Source organism: Sphaeramia orbicularis, chromosome 10 (genome assembly GCF_902148855.1).
Source record: "Sphaeramia orbicularis chromosome 10, fSphaOr1.1, whole genome shotgun sequence".
NCBI classification, from domain to species: domain Eukaryota; kingdom Metazoa; phylum Chordata; class Actinopteri; order Kurtiformes; family Apogonidae; genus Sphaeramia; species Sphaeramia orbicularis.
In genome coordinates, this window is record NC_043966.1 from 21,408,199 (window position 1) to 21,426,200 (window position 18,002).

General features: G+C 36.4%; 1 protein-coding gene across 2 annotated transcripts in view; it reads left to right on the forward strand.

The window, feature by feature from the left end:
- diaph2 (diaphanous-related formin 2) overlaps positions 1–18,002 on the forward strand; it is a 428,253-nt gene that overhangs the window by 265,150 nt on the left and 145,101 nt on the right. For both annotated transcript variants that reach the window (XM_030144879.1, XM_030144880.1), the window contains one exon: positions 5,456–5,585. In XM_030144879.1, coding sequence (XP_030000739.1) covers positions 5,456–5,585 — 130 coding nt within the window. The remainder of the gene's footprint in view (positions 1–5,455; positions 5,586–18,002) is intronic.

An 18,002-nucleotide genomic window follows, 5' to 3' on the forward strand; every position in this document is an offset into this window, starting at 1 on the left:
TACCACACACACACAAATGTTGCTCACAGGAAATAAAAACAGTTTTCCCTCATTTCTAAGAACCGAGTAAACAACAATTGATTCCAAATGTCTGAATACAACAAATAAAAGAAAGATGATTAATGATGGGGCATATGGGATTTGAGCCAGCACCGGCAGCGTCCTCGTCCACTGCCAGATAAATCACAGCATGCGAAAGGTGTGAAAGAGAGGACTGGCAACATGTACTCACATAGCTACAGTGAGAACAACAAAGCATTTGAAGCAGATCTCACACACATCAGGCAGGTGGTGAGACAAGAGGGTATATTGTTTTGAGAGCCAGATTCTTTAAGCTAAGGCCGGAGATGAGACCGTCAGCCCTGTTGTAGACAGACTTCGGCTAAGTCTTGTCACAGTGAACACAGCGGTTAAAGATTGAATTTTAAAATGGGCCTTGAGCCATAACCAAGTGTGTTCCTAAAGCACAAAAGCCGTGGCATTTTGTGTATTTCCTGTATATATTTCCTGGGTTCTCATCTATTTTTCCATTTCTTTTAAATCATGCCTGACTTATCAGTGTTTGGTCTGATGTATAATGAGTGTGTTAGAACTAAAAGCTAGATTTTCTGTGATATCACATACATAATAGTAGAGTCTCAGTGACACATTTTTGTTGGCAGCTACATAAAACTGCATATAATAGCTACAGTTGTGGGAAAAAAAGTATTTGGACACCCCATGCATTTGTGATATATTGCATTAAGAATTACACTTAAGTCATTGAACTCTGCCACGTATTGTTCCATTCTCCATCCAACATATTTTCTTCTGCACATGCTCTATTTAGTCGAGGTCAAAACTGGATGTTTCAGCAAGACAAGGAAACACATCCAGAGCATGACATGTTGAAACTGTCAAGAATTAAGAAAAAAAAAGCATTTGTATTTTTTTGTGTCTGTCTGATGCAGCCACACCCTTTGAAGCACAAAAAGGATTTTTTCTTGCAAATATTTCATGATAATTATGTAAAATTTAAGGGTGTCTGAAAAGTTTTCTCTACTACTGTACATTCACATCTGTGCCAAATAAAGTCAAGTTTACAGAAAGACCACTGAAGAAAATCATTACAGAGACAGTTTAAAAAACTTTTTTTTTTCTTTTCAGGTTTCTTTTTTGTGATTTATTTCTGCACGCAGCAGAGAGTGAACCAAAAATTATATTGGAAGGTAAAATTGCATCCAAAATGGGCATCTCTTTAAAAAAAAAACACAAAACAATAATAAACATATCAGAGCATTCGCCAAGTCACTCTTTAGTGTTTAAAGTTCCCATGGCAACACCGTACAGAATGAAGAGCCAGTAAAACAGGTGCAAAATCAGCCAAATGTGAATAAATCATGTGTGTGCGTAGACCCAAAACTTTTCTTTGTTTTTTGGTGACTAAAGAATTTTCTCCTTACAGTCTACATCTTGCCAACTCTTGACTTTTGTGGTTTTGTGAATCCAGTATGCGTTTGGTATTCCAGCTAGCTGACTGAATCAGTGTGGAGTGTCAGTGTAGAGCCAGGTAATGCCTTGGGGGGCTGATTGGACCATTATTGATGGACAAGGAAAAAAGTCTGCTTTCTCACTTTAGTCAATCAAGTAAATGGCCCCCTGGGTGGCAGGTCTAGGGTACCTAATGGGCTCATCAGGGAGAAGGACGTTGATGATGGGAATGAGCAGCAAAGGGAAGGGCACCAACTGACCCATGGTCCCCTTCTGCCTTCAGTTTTCCACTGTTGCCCCTCATCCGCACAAGGACACACCGATCCCCTGGGAACAAGCCTTTTCACATATATTCTGCAAGCTAAATATCACCAGTCTTATGGATATAGATATATGTAGATGTATACAGTGGTGAAAAGGGCTTTTCAAGTCACTGTAGTGTAAGTAAGTAAGATGTAAGATGGGTCAATATATTTTTCACACACCAATTAACCATGCAGCACTTGAAAAGCACAAATAATAATTTAACATGAATATTCAGGAAATGAATAAAACCATATGCTGCATGACCTAAAAAAAATCTATGTATAGGAAAGATAATTTCCCTTGGGTTTTATCCCTGTCGCACAGAAGGAAAAACATTTTGACTGGTTGTGCTAAATATTTAAAGACAACGTGGCACTGATTTTTGCTGAATTTAGCTTGACTGAATATGTTTTAGGCCCTTGGAAACAGGTATTCAACTACCCAACATTACTGTGACCTCATACACCACTTGAAAATACAGGCGTTCTCACAGAAATTACCTTTTTAAGTACTAGTATTGAACTTTTACTACTCACTGATGCCCTTGTATTCTCAATACTCATTCTCATAAATGACCCTGCACAATTTTCTGTTCATTTACTACAGTTTTCTTCCCAATGTACAATATATACTATGTAATTACAGGTGCTGGCCCATGCTGTGTTTGCCTTTTGCTGCAGATCTATCTATAGCAACTAGTGAACTATCTAGGGCTGACAATACTTTTCACATTAGAAGGACTGTCAAGACCCAGTTTTCCTATGTACTCTTTTTCATTGATTAGTAGTTATTCTATTATTCATTTATTCTATATTCAGATATACTAATAAAAACGGATTTGCTTGTGATATACATTTTCATTCAGAATGGTAAATGTATTAAATGTGTTATACTAACCTGTGAGGGATATGGACTTTTCTTTTCTTTATTTCTACCTTAAGCCAGTTTTTGTTATGAAAGATCTAATAATATCCCTGTTTACAAATGCTTTTAGAAGCAGAATAGTCATGTTTTTGTTTTTGTTTTTTTTCATGTCCCTGAATTCTAATTTGTACATTTACAGATTAGACACACCACTAAAATGAGATAATATACAGTGAAGCAAACAGTACATTCATTACCACCCATAAAAGCACATTTTGTGGAGGTACATTTAAAGAAAGGATGTGCGTTGAAAAATAGTCTTTGCTGCCCTAGAATTATAAACCAGTGTTTATGAGGTCTGACAGGAAAAAGCTTTTCAGTTTTGGTTTTAAGCATAAAATGGACAGAATCAGAGATGGACTTGGACTTAAGGCTGCCTCAGACTTTGACCCACACCAGTTAACTACAGCATGTGTAGAGATACTTTCAAACTGGAGCTGATGAAATTCCTGATGTAAAATTGTGTGACTATAACATCAGTATCCTGGACTTTCTGTAGTAGATTCTATCAGTAGGATGTGTACTTCCTCAACAATACCAACACACAAACCTGTTTATTCTGACGCATACTGTTAAAAAAAATGCAGCACATATTTACTGAAACATACACTACCAAAATGAACAAGAATGCCATGTTTTTTTTTTAGTTTTGTGTCACCGGAAAGAATTTGATGCACCATAAACTTGCTCTTCCCATGGTTTGTCGACTACAAGACTTGAATTTCAACAGAGACACCTCGGGGCTAAATGATTACATGACATAATAGTATGATCAAGTATGATTTTAATGTTTGTAAATGTGAAATACTCACATTTGATGACAAACATGCCAGTTGAGGATGCTTTATGTAGTTTTATATCGATACCATGCACTCAATAACCTTTCTGATGGTTGGTTGAACATTGTTTAACAGTATATTTACGTCCATATGTATATTATTTCACAATGTAATAGAGTTATGGTGCAAACTGCTTATTACAGACAACAAAATGAAATTATATACAATAAGCAATCTCAGACTGTCTTTTACATCAATACTAATAATAAGTTTGTGCTCATACAATAATACAAATGGTTTCATTAGGGTTTTATATATTACATTAAAATTACAGCTTCGTACATAGTATACAGAATGGTCTGTTTATGAATTAGTGGCTATACATGCTCTCTGGACTTGGTTCGGTCTTATTATGTCGTTGATACTCACCTCACAATGCTAATGTGCTTCCAGTTTCATCAGATAATTTTAATGACTGCCTTATTACCTCAAACCACATGGTTTCACTACTTACACCCACAGCACTCAATAAAACCCTTCGGTGTGCCCATTCTCCATCCCCGTATGGGCACTGGATTAGTCCAGGTTAATGATCAAGGATACCACTGACACATTTTATCACAAAACACTGCAGTTATGCACAGTGTGGAGCTAGTGCTGTACCACTCTGAAATATTGTTTGTTCGTGTTCTCATTTTTGCTTTTCCCTGTTTACTCTTTAGTCTTATTTTTTTAAATCTATTTTTATATTATAATAGTTGGCAGATGAAATCAGAATCCCAAAGAAGCACCTTTTAATGACACTTTGGGGTATAACTTTGAACAAATTAAAATTTAAAATCCATGAAATTAAATTGTGATTTCCCAATGTGAGCAAATGATTGATCCTTATCTAATGAAAGAATCTGCATGTGTTTTTGTTTGTTTGCGTACGTCTTTGTCTGCCTGTTACTATTTCATTTCACCATATGCATGGCTGTGCGTGTGTGTCAGTGTATACTTACACACACTTCCGTGTGGGCATGTCCAAGTGCAGACTGTTTACAGCACAGACTTTATCAGTATGAGAACACGTAAGTGTGTTGTGCTAATTAGCTTTCCCAGCATGCCGTTCGAACAGCATGGCAATCACAGTGGGGATGAATATGGAACAAGTTTCCTATGCTCTGACTTAGAGACTCCAGCTTCTGTGTGTGAACAGAGACATGCACACATACTTGGCAAACAGTACTTTCATTTAAACCGTCCTGCTGCACTGCACTCTGCTGTTTTATTCTTGTGGGAGTGATATTAGTTTATGTTTTTGTTTATTTATCTGTAATTGTTCGTAGATGTACCATTGGTCTCATCATAATGCATCATCTCCTGTATTATATTGTTTTCATTTAATATTTTGGATTATTGAACTAAGCAGTAAGTTGAATCTTATTTTAAGAACCTTTAAATTATCTATTGGGCCTTGAGTAAAACTAACATGATATAAATAGACCTTCTTTTGCTTCTCTACAGCCTTTTTAAAGTCAGTCATGAAGACATGCTATACTGTATATGTAACTGACCGTTTGACAGTTGATATAGGATGTAGGTGTTAGTTTCTATTAGTCAGGAATGTATTTTCTCTGTTGAACAGATCCACTTGACATTTTGGGGTTGACTGATTATATCAAACACACTGTAGGTAACAGTAGACAGAAACTTTCCAGTGTTCACCCACCATGTAAAGGTAATACTTGCTGTCGTGAATACTAATCATAATCACTTCAGTCTACTTTACAGCTGTCGATGCTGTTTTGGAACACATGTACTATTTAATTTGGATGGTTAGATACTAGATATTAAGTCATAATTAATAGAGTCTTGGGCGATGGTCAGAACATGTTGGAATTTGTATTTTAACTTTGCTAAATAAATAATTTATACATGCAGAAGACCAAAAGTGGATTAATCTTTTACTTCTTTGCTTTTTTCTTCTGTAGCTCCGAGACACTAAATCTATCAGTCAGAATACAACACTTCTACATTTTCTGGCAGAAAAATGTGAAGATGGGTTCCCGGAGATTTTGAGGTTTCCCGATGAACTCGAGCACGTGGAGAACGCCAGCAAAGGTACGTGTCCTTCTGTACGTCTTAAAATCGTCACCTTTCATAGTACCCTTATATATAAAAGATTCTCAGTCGTATTGTTGTCTATTCAAATATTCGTTTATATTCATTTGTTTAATAATTTTATCAACTTCTCTTATCTATTTTATCGATTGATGTTAGCTAGCGCTCTCTCTTTGTGACAGAAATAGAGTTGTTTGTCTGACCACACTGTCATTCAGCCTGTCAATAAACTAATTTCACTCTAATTCTATTCTCAAGCATTTGGTGGAATCCCTGCAGGCTTATTTACTTTGTTAGTCTCTAATTGGTTATTTAATCTAATTCTACTAATTATGCACTTGACTGAAGCTGCCAGCCATTGTGTAAGTGGACTGAATAATCTTCACTCACTATGTATATTTAGATTCCTATATGCGCAAATTTGAATGTCATCAACTTTGTCATTTCATGGAAATAAATTATTCAAGGAGAAGCCAGTTAATTGACTGAGACGAGTAAATAAATGCCTCTTGTAAAAACCCGGAGGAACTATTTAAGGAGTAGGGATGCAAAGAATGCAATTACTCTGAGGCCTCCGCTTCCTTTCTTTAACGGTTAAACTGGTTCAAGAACAGTGAAGGAAAAAGTCCTTTTTAAATTTGATGGTGCTCATTCTTTTCAACAAGTTTGATGTCTCTACCTCAAGCCTTCTACTGGCGCCACCAATGAGCGTAAATATGAGATGCTTTTATGCGTGTAACTTCTGAATCGTCTGCCGGATTTTCTAAAATTAGGTATTGTTGGATTCCCTTGATTGCCTTCAAAGCTCTCTTTGATGTCAATTTCCGCAATATTGAATTTTCCACCATATTGGATTTTATGAAAATGCTTTCACAGGCCACTTTTTTTTTTAAATCCTTCACCAATATTGGCACAAATGATCTTCAAGCCATGTCTCATATACATTATTGTATGCATTTCTGATATTCAAAGGCTGTCATTTGTCACAGCCAATAGAGACCCTCTAAATAGGAAGTCATATTTCAGTGATGCTTTGATGTGGGGCAGGGTCGGTCTGAATAGTTCTTTTTGTTTCGGAAGATTCCTGAAATGACCCGGAAGTATGTGTCAGCAATGATAAGAGCCATCTAACACTCTAAATACAGAGGAAAGGAGGTTCAGTGTGTCTTCTAGTACCTACTGGATACTCTGTTGCCAAAGGAGACAACATCTATTTTGCATAGATGTACTATTCTGGTACAATTGTGCTGATTCAGGATCCATATTGACAAACACGAGTGAACAGAATGTGAGTGTGACTGAGTATTTTTGCAGCTTTAGCCTTTATTTAGGCCTATATCTGTTCCTACCTTTATAATGAAATCAAAGTTTTACTGTGTTGTATGTTTGTATCTTGCATTCAACAACACTGTAAGAATGCACCAGGGGAAGTATCCAAGATGTGCTTTTTGTAGTCCATCTTCAGAACATTGTAGTTTTACCACAGCTGACCTATATAACATCCGTCTTCTTTGAGTGAGCAGCCAAATTCAGTCAGCACCACAGTGCCTTTTCCTTAGTCCTTATGAATTCTCTTTTCTGTCTTTTCTTAACCCCAGGATGTTTTCCACCAAGGCCTAGGAAAAGTTGATAGGGGATATTTTTTCAGATGCACCCTTGGTGCTTGTACTCACAGCACTATGGTTAAGCTACCCCTTCTCAACAAAAAAAACAATCTAATCTTTTACATTGTGCTGCAATAAGCCAAAATGTATATATTTGTTGATAACGGTGAATAAGTGTTCATGTGTTTTCCGTAAATAAATAATAGTAATACTCTTGGCATTCCCAATGGTGAGACATATAGGCCTAAACCCAATTTACCCCTTCCCCTTCCCCTTCCCCTTCCCCTTCCCCTTCCCCTTCCCCTTCCCCTTCCCCTTCCCCTTCCCCTTCCCCTTCCCCCTCCCCCTTGGCCCTTGTGACCCTTGGCACTACCCCTTGAAACTGAGTTGCAAGAGGCAGAGTTTGAAACATTCCCCTATGAAATGGGACAACCCTTGGAGACCTGTTACGTCATCTGCCGTTATCGATGCCGCTATTAACAGATGTGACGACTTTGTTTCTGAAAGAATTCACCATGCCATCAGCAGCTGTTACCGTCTCTGTTGCATGGGCTTTGGGCATGCAGCTATCAACCACAAACCGCAGAAATGTGATCTATAACACATTGAAACAGCATTAAATGGTTCATCAAAGGATTGAGTTGTTTACGAAGATAATACTTACATTTTTGTGTTTCTTTTGTCACACTGCTGCACTTTTTTTCTGTGTTTACCTCCTTCTTGCCGATGATTCAAACAGAATTATGGGAGATTTCTCCTGCTCCTCCATTTGTAGCGTGGTCCTTAAAAATATCCGTTTTGAGGGCTAAACAGCCCCCTTGAACCCTTCCCCTCTAACTTATCGAGAAGTGGAACACCCCTACCCCTTCACGTGAATGCGCAAAATGGAGGGGTAGGGGTAAGGGGATGGGTGAAATGGGATTGGGCTGTTAACCTGACATGTTAACTTAATTTTCTCAATTTTTACCAATTTTCCTGCAGATTAAACCCAAAGTCACAAAAGCTATGTTGTGGATTTTTTGTTCATTATTGTCAATCGAACTCTGGACCAAAGCTCTCAAACAGAAAGGAAGAAAAAATAGTCAGCAACTGCCTGATGCACTGACACCAATCTTTGTGTAAATTCTCATCACCCCATCTTAAGGTTGTCCAAAACTTGCATCAGTTGAGCACTTAGAGCGATTAAAAGATAAATTATGTTTAATCTGTGTGCATTGGTCATGTAAAATCTGAATATTATCTCTGATGATATCTAGGGAAGTCCAACAGATGGGACATGACAATCTAGTATGCCAACCAAATGTATGTGGTATGTTGGGTTTAGCAGCTGTAGACAAATTTTCCACAGATCATCTTCAGATGAAACCACACAAAAGTCACATGGACTTTTTTTTCAGAACTGTTCATGAGTTAAAGCAAAATCAAAGCCAAATATTCCAAACAGGATACATGCTCTTATTTCATTTAGGGGATGTAATTAAGATGGCTGTTTGCAACTATATATTAATATGACACTTATAACCATGACTGTTCTGTAACTGTAAAGACAATACTGTAAGGTTAACATGATAATCACTATATTATCAATACTGCAGCAGGTGGTGTCAAACAGTGGCCTATGGTTATTCCGTTTACAAAAAAAACCAACATAGTTTTTCATTTCTTTTTCTTTCTTTTGTTTTCTTAAATCTTACACTTATTGCCTTATGGACTTCAGTATTTTTTACCCAATAAAACTATATTCCTCTTTTAGGGCGTCTAGTATTCTCTAGGTTTTCATTTTTATTGATAAAAGCAGTTACACTTTGAAAGAACCTTGTTGTTTATTGTTTACTATATGAATCCCTAGTGGCTGTTACCTTGGCAACAACTACTCTCCTTGGCATTTATAATAAAATATACAGTCCAATTTATCTTTACACTTGGACTGCATAAAACAAAAACATATTCTAAGACACATCAAAACCCAACATATGATATAAAACACATTAGAGAGAAGAGTTTGTCTTTTATTTGTTGGAAAAGAGAAAGTCACCATTTGAGTGTGTCCTGCAGATTTCACAAATAAATCGGTATGGAGCGTCTCACTGAAGTGTGTGATTTGTAATTGTTGATTGTTAGAGGTTTGTTGAGGAGGGTTGACTCAGATTCTGACAGTGATGAGGGACGTTTTAATCAACAGGCTATCTGTGGTTGGAGGCTGTACAATTAATATACCTCATTGATAACTGCAATCAGGCCTTGGTAATTTCCCTTTGAAATCATAATTTTTCCAGCCTTGATTGGCTGCTTCAGACTTCCAGTCCTCCAGAGCACAATTTCCCTAAGAAATTGGATTGCCACTTTGTTATAATCTAGAAATGTGTGCAGGTTTAATTCACCACATTGCAATTCACTGACTGATGCCTTTCAAAATGGTACATCTTCATTCTCTATACTGTAATTATACGTTCTCTGTGACTTCTCCATGAGGAGTTTTTTGAAATTAAGCATGACTGCAAACAATTGCATCATTGATCATATGATTTTTACTCTTTTAGGTTTCTGCAACATTTAATGAAAATCACAATAGGTGTAAATAAAAGTCTGTTCCATTCCTTGTATGTTCATATTGACACTGTCAGGTGTGACTGTAGTAATAAAGCAACGACCAGTGCTTAACTACATAACTACATTACACAACCATGCACAAAAGTTTTAGGCCACATGTTGGTTCGTTGTTTTAGCAAGAGTATCATGATATATTAAAATGTTCAAATGCATCTGTACATCTGTACTAACCCTGTCCTGTTTGTGTCTCATTTGCACTCTCTGACATTTTGGTTTTTGCAATTGTACTACAATGTTACAATATGTTGTGTGTATATATATATATATATATATATATATATATATATATATATATATATATATATACAGGATGGGGAAGCAAAATGTACAATATTTTGAGGCAGGGATTGAAAGACAGTGTATGACCAATTAGTTTATTGAAAGTCATGAGAATTTATTTGCCACAAGAAAATTTACATAATAGAAAATGTTTTTATTCTATGTGTCCTCCTTCTTTCTCAATAACTGCCTTCACACGCTTCCTGAAACTTGCGCAAGTGTTCCTCAAATATTCGGGTGACAACTTCTCCCATTCTTCTTTAATAGTATCTTCCAGACTTTCTTGTAATAGTTTTGCTCATAGTCATTCTCTTTACATTATAAACAGTCTTTATGGACACTCCAACTATTTTTGAAATCTCCTGTGGTGTGACAAGTGCATTCAGCAAATCACACACTCTTTGACGTTTGCTTTCCTGATTACTCATATGGGCAAAAGTTTCTGAAAAGGTATGGATAATAGTGTTAGGTATGATTATGACATCAGTATATGTTTGGTTTCAAAACAATTGACGTAGTGCCTGCTGAGAAAAAACAACTAAATGTTCATTGTAAATTTTGCTTCCCCACCCTGTGTGTATATATATATATATATATATATATATATATATATATATATATATATATATATATATATATATATATATATATATATAACATGTAACATGATACAATTGATTGATGTAGACCAGCATTAAAAACATGAATTTCAAACCAAAAGTGATTGACAAATCTAGTTTTTAGTGTGACCTTCCTTTGTACTTCACATGCCTTAAATTCCTCCTGACAAACACTATGAGATGTACTTAAGTAATTTAGTGTTTTACACATTTTTTCATTCAACACATGTCTAATGTTTCTTGGTATGGGCTTTATGCACAACCCACTCCTTCCTGATCTCAAGGCAGCGCCTTTATTTCCTGTCTTTCATTATTGGACACACTGATTAATCCAGGTGTGCCTGACTACAGTAGTCACAACCAGAAGTAGCAGACACACCTGGATTAATCAGTGTGTTCAATAATGAAAGACAGGAAATAAAGGAGCTGCTTTAAGATCAGGAAGTAGTGAGGCTGTGCATAGAGCCCATTTGTGCTACTTTTTGTCATGAGAACAGAGATCACAGTAAATACTGTTTCCTGTAGAACCCATGTAGCTTTGTGAGTTTTTAATACTCTGAAAGGTATCCACTGTAATTTTTATTGTATTTTCATAAAGAGACTGAAACATAGATATTATACTCATTACTCTTGTGTAAAAGTATAAAGACATTCTATCATTGTCACAAGGTTTTGGTGACTAATAAATACCAATAGCTAATAGCTACTTACTCCACAGTAGTATTAGCAGTATTAGAGGAATGTTTTACTTTATTTAAAAGTCAAAGTCAGCCCAAAAGTAGATTAATGTATCTTTTATTTAACCGGAAATGATTATGCCCAAGCATTTACCTGGTATTGGATGGGATTGGAGGTAGAGGTTAACTAATGTAGTCCAGATATTCCCCCAGATATTCCCTGTAGAATATCTGTGTGCAGGATCCTATCTCTTAGGATTCAGTCAAAGCTTACCTGTACCAAGGTCAGTTTTAATTAAAATTCATTATTATGTAAGGAGACAAGGCCAGCAATCTGCTGATTTTTCAGATAGGACCTGCCAAGATGGACCGAGTCTAATCTTTAATGATGAAATATTACTTTAACAAAACACGAGAAAAAAAATAGTTGTTTGTAACTTTGCATATGGCACATTGGGACTCCGATGATGTCAGAATTACTTTACTGACAAGTAGTGTCTGAACATTCACCTTTTACTTCATTTAAGACACTATTAGGTTTTAATCTGTGGTCTTTTTTTATCACTGTGTGTTGTGTCCTATTGCTATGGTACTTGACTAAGCTGTTTTTATCTTATAATTTAATCATGCTTTTAGATGTAAAGCACTTTGGGCTTCTTTATGTTGCTGTAAAGTGCTATATAAATAAACTTTTGATTTGACTTAAAGCAATTAATGCTTTTCATTTACAGATGTAATTAAAGCGTAAGTTAGATGTTAAATTAATGCAATCTGGTAATATGATCAGTTTTCTATCTTTGAGAAACCATCTAAAGAGCATGAGTTAAATCACAGAGTTAACAAAAGGATACAAGTATTTGTTGTAAATACCGTAGGTTGGACAAGATAATTAGCACACAAATAGATGGTCATTTATTGTAGTACTTGTGGAAGTAGAAAAAAATGACAAAACAATTGTAGGTTAAAAATTGTAGTAATTATCCTGCATTTGTGACAGAAATATACTGTAATGTAAGTTGCTATGAAAAAAGTGTCTGTTTTAGTTCTATTTCTGTACAACCCAGTTCAATGTAATATACAGCAGCAAGTGGGGTGAACAGCAGTGTACTTTGTTTACTGTAAGTCCAAAGATTTATTTACCCACCCAGTCACAAGCACAAACGTATTCTATCTGGGAATAGTGTTGTGTGGATTGGCTTAAACCACTGTGTTTTTTTCCATTTAACGAACCAACTCTGTGTACAAACACTGGAGTTCCCCCACTCCCCCCCCACCCCCCCAAACATACACACAACAGACAGCTAGTGGACCATGAGGAGATATTCACTGAGTTTGACAAAAATCTATAGGATTAGAATCACTTGCTCTACCTGTAAAAATAGCAAAATGACAATTTGTGGTTGACTGCTGGATGCTGGCAACTCTGTATAACAAGGAGGTTGCCTACAAGAAGCTGCGAGTATGTTTTGAATGGGAGGAGGGCCTCCCTTTGACACACCGTAGGTAGGGAAATGTAACTGAGCCAAGCCTCGGGTGATCTTTTTGAAGAGGTCAGATACGAAAGATATGAAGGATCTTCTCCAAGTTTGTAGCATTCCTCTCTGACTCGGCCTTCATTATTGGTTTTCTATCTAACCGCTACCATATTTCAATGTGAGCTCCCTCTATTTCTGGATCGGTAGCCTCTCTCGCTCCCATGTCATGTTGGATTCTCCTGATAAATCGCTTGCAGGGGTGAAGGATTTCAAGGAGTTCAGGATAGTTCAAAGAGGCTCAGGCCTTCTCATTGGGGATGCTTTTTTTTCTCATCTCCCTCTCAAAAATGACTGAACACACCCACCAGCACCCAATAATAACTGGCAACATCAGCACAGACAAATAAACATACTTACCTTGATGAAAGTGATTAATTTAGATGCTCAGAGTAAAATTTCCTGCAATGCAGTGTTTATTAATTTTGATTTTTCACATCCTTGCTCAGCTTTATCTGAGACATCTACGTCCCATACAACACCGTCCCGTATTATTTATTTTCTGTTATTAAATAAACCTTAAATGCACCCTGGTTAAACGCTACCACTGGCATCCTCGTACCAAGTGTAAGACATCTGATTGCCATTCAAAAGGACATCCACTGTTAATTTCCCTTCTGTGTGATAGCTCATTTTTATGTCTGATTGATATAGTATACTTTATGAACCATAGCCCTGGCTTTCGCTTTACTCTTCTCTTGAGCCATTAACATTCATTTTAATATGATGTTTTTGCGTTTATAATCATGAGTCATAGAAGCATGGAACTTTTCAAATAAAAAGTTGTACCCTTATAACCTTTAATGAGATTAATAATATTCTCCATATCCAGGTAATTGTTGCTTTCATACCTACATGCCTGTGTTCACTTTGTTTTATATTTGTGTTTTATTTTATTGGCCCTCCTAAAACAATTAACATTACACTGGGAATTCCCTCCAATATTTTCATAAAATTGTTAAAGGTTAATATGTAACATGAGGACAACTTTTTAATTATTATTACTAGTGTATAATCCAATGGTAAATACCTTACAAAATGAATGCCCTCTCTGACTTTCTCAGTTAAGTACTTTACAGGATGACACAGGAGTGATCTTTCAGCTGTATTTAATATTGTTCCTTATTTATTATTCATATTAGAGCTGCATAATTAAATATTAAAAAAGGACTTGGGTTATTACAATTCCTGATTTTTTTCCCATCCCTTCCTAATCACGAGATAAATAGTAAAATTGACTCCAATCCCGTGGAATTCCCACAGGAATCCCGTCATCTACTGGAGTCCCAAATATTTTTCAGCCTCTGACGTACATCCAGGATAACTCGCTCAGGCCAAATTCTCTGTGAAAGCTAGATTTTAATTCTCAAGTTAGTCAGTGTCTCTTTCCTGCTTGTGTATATTGGCAAGAGCAAATATGAATATGAGTGTAACATATTACACTTGCAATGGAGCATATTCTTACTTTAACCCTGATAAATACAAACATTAACAATTACTTTCTTCTCATTTTCTCCCTGTGATTGATTTTTCAAGGATAACGTTCACACTTGAGCCAAGTCTATACCACAACTTGTACCACATATATGCTTTGTATGAAGCCATTCATAAATGCAATATTGGATTTTGAGACTATAATCATTTGAAATGTAGTCATAGAATCCACTATTTTTATACCCCTGACCTCATTGTAATAGCAGCAGCAAAGCCTTGAGAGAAGTGTCATTGGCCAATTTGCCTTGTTAAATCCCCCCCAGAGATGAATATGTGGGGCCTGACAATGGGAACTAAGTCTGTGTGGTGATTCCACTCAATCAGTGGTGCACTGACAATCTGTCTTGACAATCCGGGAAAAGAGGAAATATGACACAAATGTTCTCATAAATCTATTTAGTATAAGGCATAGCCAAGGGCAAAGTACTTTGGAGCCTGTGAGAGAGAAAATGGAGAATGAGGGGGGGGAGGAAGATGAACTCTGAGGATATTAATACCGCTGTGAATATATCTATTATCCACATTCATTTCAAGGCAGTGCAGCATAATAAAGCAGTGCCCATTTCCCATTTAAACTCCTAGCAGTACTTGGCTCTGTATTACGTAGACAAAATGCCTTTTTGGACGGGGTGGAACACAGAGGGGATCATTTGTCTTTTGGTTTCAATGGAGTCGCAAGGAATCTTGGGTTTTGGGTAGATATTCTCTTCTAATACCAGTCCAGAGAGGTTATCTGCTGAAGTGCATAGAAGCTTGACGAAGGACAGACACAGTTAAGCCAAACACAGTGGTATGCATTAATAAAATATGTTGACCCTTGAGTTACACCCAAGGTTCCATAATATGTTGATGCTTTAATTGAAATGATAATAGTTTTTCATTCCACAGCGTACGTATGGACTATGACAGCATCAGGGAGACAATATGGAGGAAAAAAACCTATTTTTTTTTTTAATTTTTTATTTTTTTAAAGATATGTATCAGAAATTATCGTCAAATTCTCAAACACAGTTTAAACTAAGATTTTTTCCTCTTAAAAATTATCTTGGGGTTTGGAAATACCAGCAACAAGTTGATATGGTTGCTTCTTGGTGTCAGAATATTGATTGAACTGCTATTGAATGGCAGCCTGTCTGTTATTGGAAATGTCGCAGCTATAACCCTCAACAACAGACCATGTGATCTTAAAAGAAAGTTCAGTTCACCTTAGATTTGCAGTCAATAAGTAAATTTATGTAATATCATGTAATGTAGATGCTTATGAATAGAGTTGAATTTCTTTTACATGTATTACCAGCTTTATTACAGTTTATATTGTGAGAAATAGTGTACAACAATTTATGTATGTACAGGGTGGGGAAGCAAAATGTACAATATTTTGAGGCAGGGATTGAAAGACAGTGTATGACCAATTAGTTTATTGAAAGTCATGAGAATTTATTTGCCACAAGAAAATTGACATAATAGAAAATGTTTTTATTCTATGTGTCCTCCTTCTTTCTCAATAACTGCCTTCACACGCTTCCTGAAACTTGCGCAAGTGTTCCTCAAATATTCGGGTGACAACTTCTCCCATTCTTCTTTAATAGTATCTTCCAGACTTTCTCGTAATAGTTTTGCTCATAGTCATTCTCTTCTTTACATTATAAACAGTCTTTATGGACACTCCAACTATTTTTGAAATCTCCTTTGGTGTGACGAGTGCATTCAGCAAATCACACACTCTTTGACATTTGCTTTCCTGATTACTCATATGGGCAAAAGTTTCTGAAAAGGTATGGACAATAGTGTTAGGTATGATTATGACATCAATATATGTTTGGTTTCAAAACAATTGACGTAGTGCCTGCTGAGAAAAAACAACTAAATGTTCATTGTAAATTTTGCTTCCCCACCCGGTATATGCTTTTTTCATCTTATGTTATGCATACAGTTGTTTTGATTTATTTTACAGCTTCCAGTGTTACTTCAGGTAATTCTAATCACCTAGTTTTGCAAATACTGTCCTGCTACGATTCAGTGCAGATGATTCTCAGCAGCAGGGAGTTCATGAGTGTGAAAATTATGTCCAAAATCTGCTACAGAGCGCACATAACCTCAGATCTCAGACTTACCCACCAGCACTGCATTGACCCAGAACACAGTACCAGGAAATCCGCGGTGTGGCTTTGTCTCTGTATGTACTACAGAGGCCCACCCAAAGCCTGGATTTAAACCCTTTGAACAACTGTGGAGAGACCTGAAGATAGGAGCTCACTGATGCTTCCTATCCAATCTAACTGAGATTAAGAGATGTGCAAGAAAAAGGAACAGCTCGAATCCAGGTGTGAAAAAGTTTGTGACGGCATACTGTACCCAGATGACTGGAAGCTACAACCTCTTTCAGTTACAGATGATTAATCAGTGATAATTAATGTCCAGAGAGTTTATGAGAATCTAATTGAACTGGTGCACTTTTTACAGGGTGACAGCATGTGAAACTGCTTTATTTAGGGTTGTACTGTTTTTTTGGTTTCATTGTAAACCATGGATTCAAACCTTTTCAGCTCAAAAAGGTGCCAAAAGGGAAATGTGGTGTCTCCCTGGGACCCAGATTTACAAAATAGTGTATGAATTGCCATAAATATTACATTTTCTTACAGACTCAGAAAATAATGCTCAGGAGAAAACAATGTCCTTAGGAAATGCACATATTGTGACAATGTAAATATGTTTTTTGAGGCAAAACAACCAGAAATATTTACAAGTTAAAGGGAATGTGTATCTACTGTCTTCATGTCTAGATTTTGGCTAATTATATGCATTTTAATACAGGTAGGGGTTAAATTCTCAAATTCCATCAGCCATGACCTGGGGGTGAGCCTGTTGCTTGTGAGGTAATGCCACTTTTTATGACAGTGTTAAATGACATCAGCCCAACTAGACTCATATTTGGAGGATATATTTGATTTTGATAGAACAGTGATCTACAGAGAGAAGGTGTGCATTTTCAAAGCAATTTTTTTTTTTTCTCTCTTTCCATTTTGGCTCCTGCAGCTTTAAGGGAAGTTAAATGCCCACCTCTCTTGTGTCCATTTTATTAAGTTTTTGCCTATGGAGGATTTTTAATTGGAACTTGCAAAGCCAGAGATGATTCACTAACATTAAAAGTTATCCACAGGCTCTTCTTTTGTAGAAGGTGAAAAATATAACATGAAAAAAACACCTGATTCCTTTTCCCATGGCTTTGAATTCACCTATTTATAATAAGAATGTTATATATACATATATTCCTGCCAGTTTATAGAATAACATAAAGTAAGCACACTCAACCATTAGTCATCTTAATAGTGTCAGTGTAGATAGAAATGGAAACAATTTCCTCACCAGTTGTTTAAGGTATACTCATCCCTGGATCCTGAAAGTAATAGAGCAGGATCAGCAAGGCCAGCAGTGTAAATGGACAGTCTGTCATGAAGAATATTAGGAACAGGAAACAGACCTGTCTGACTCCACCAGCTCAGGATGAGTGATGAGCTCGAGAGAGTTTTGCTTTTTTTCCTTTTTTATTTTTTTTTTTAAGAATCTCACTTCACGGTGGATGAGTGGTTCATTGTGAGAC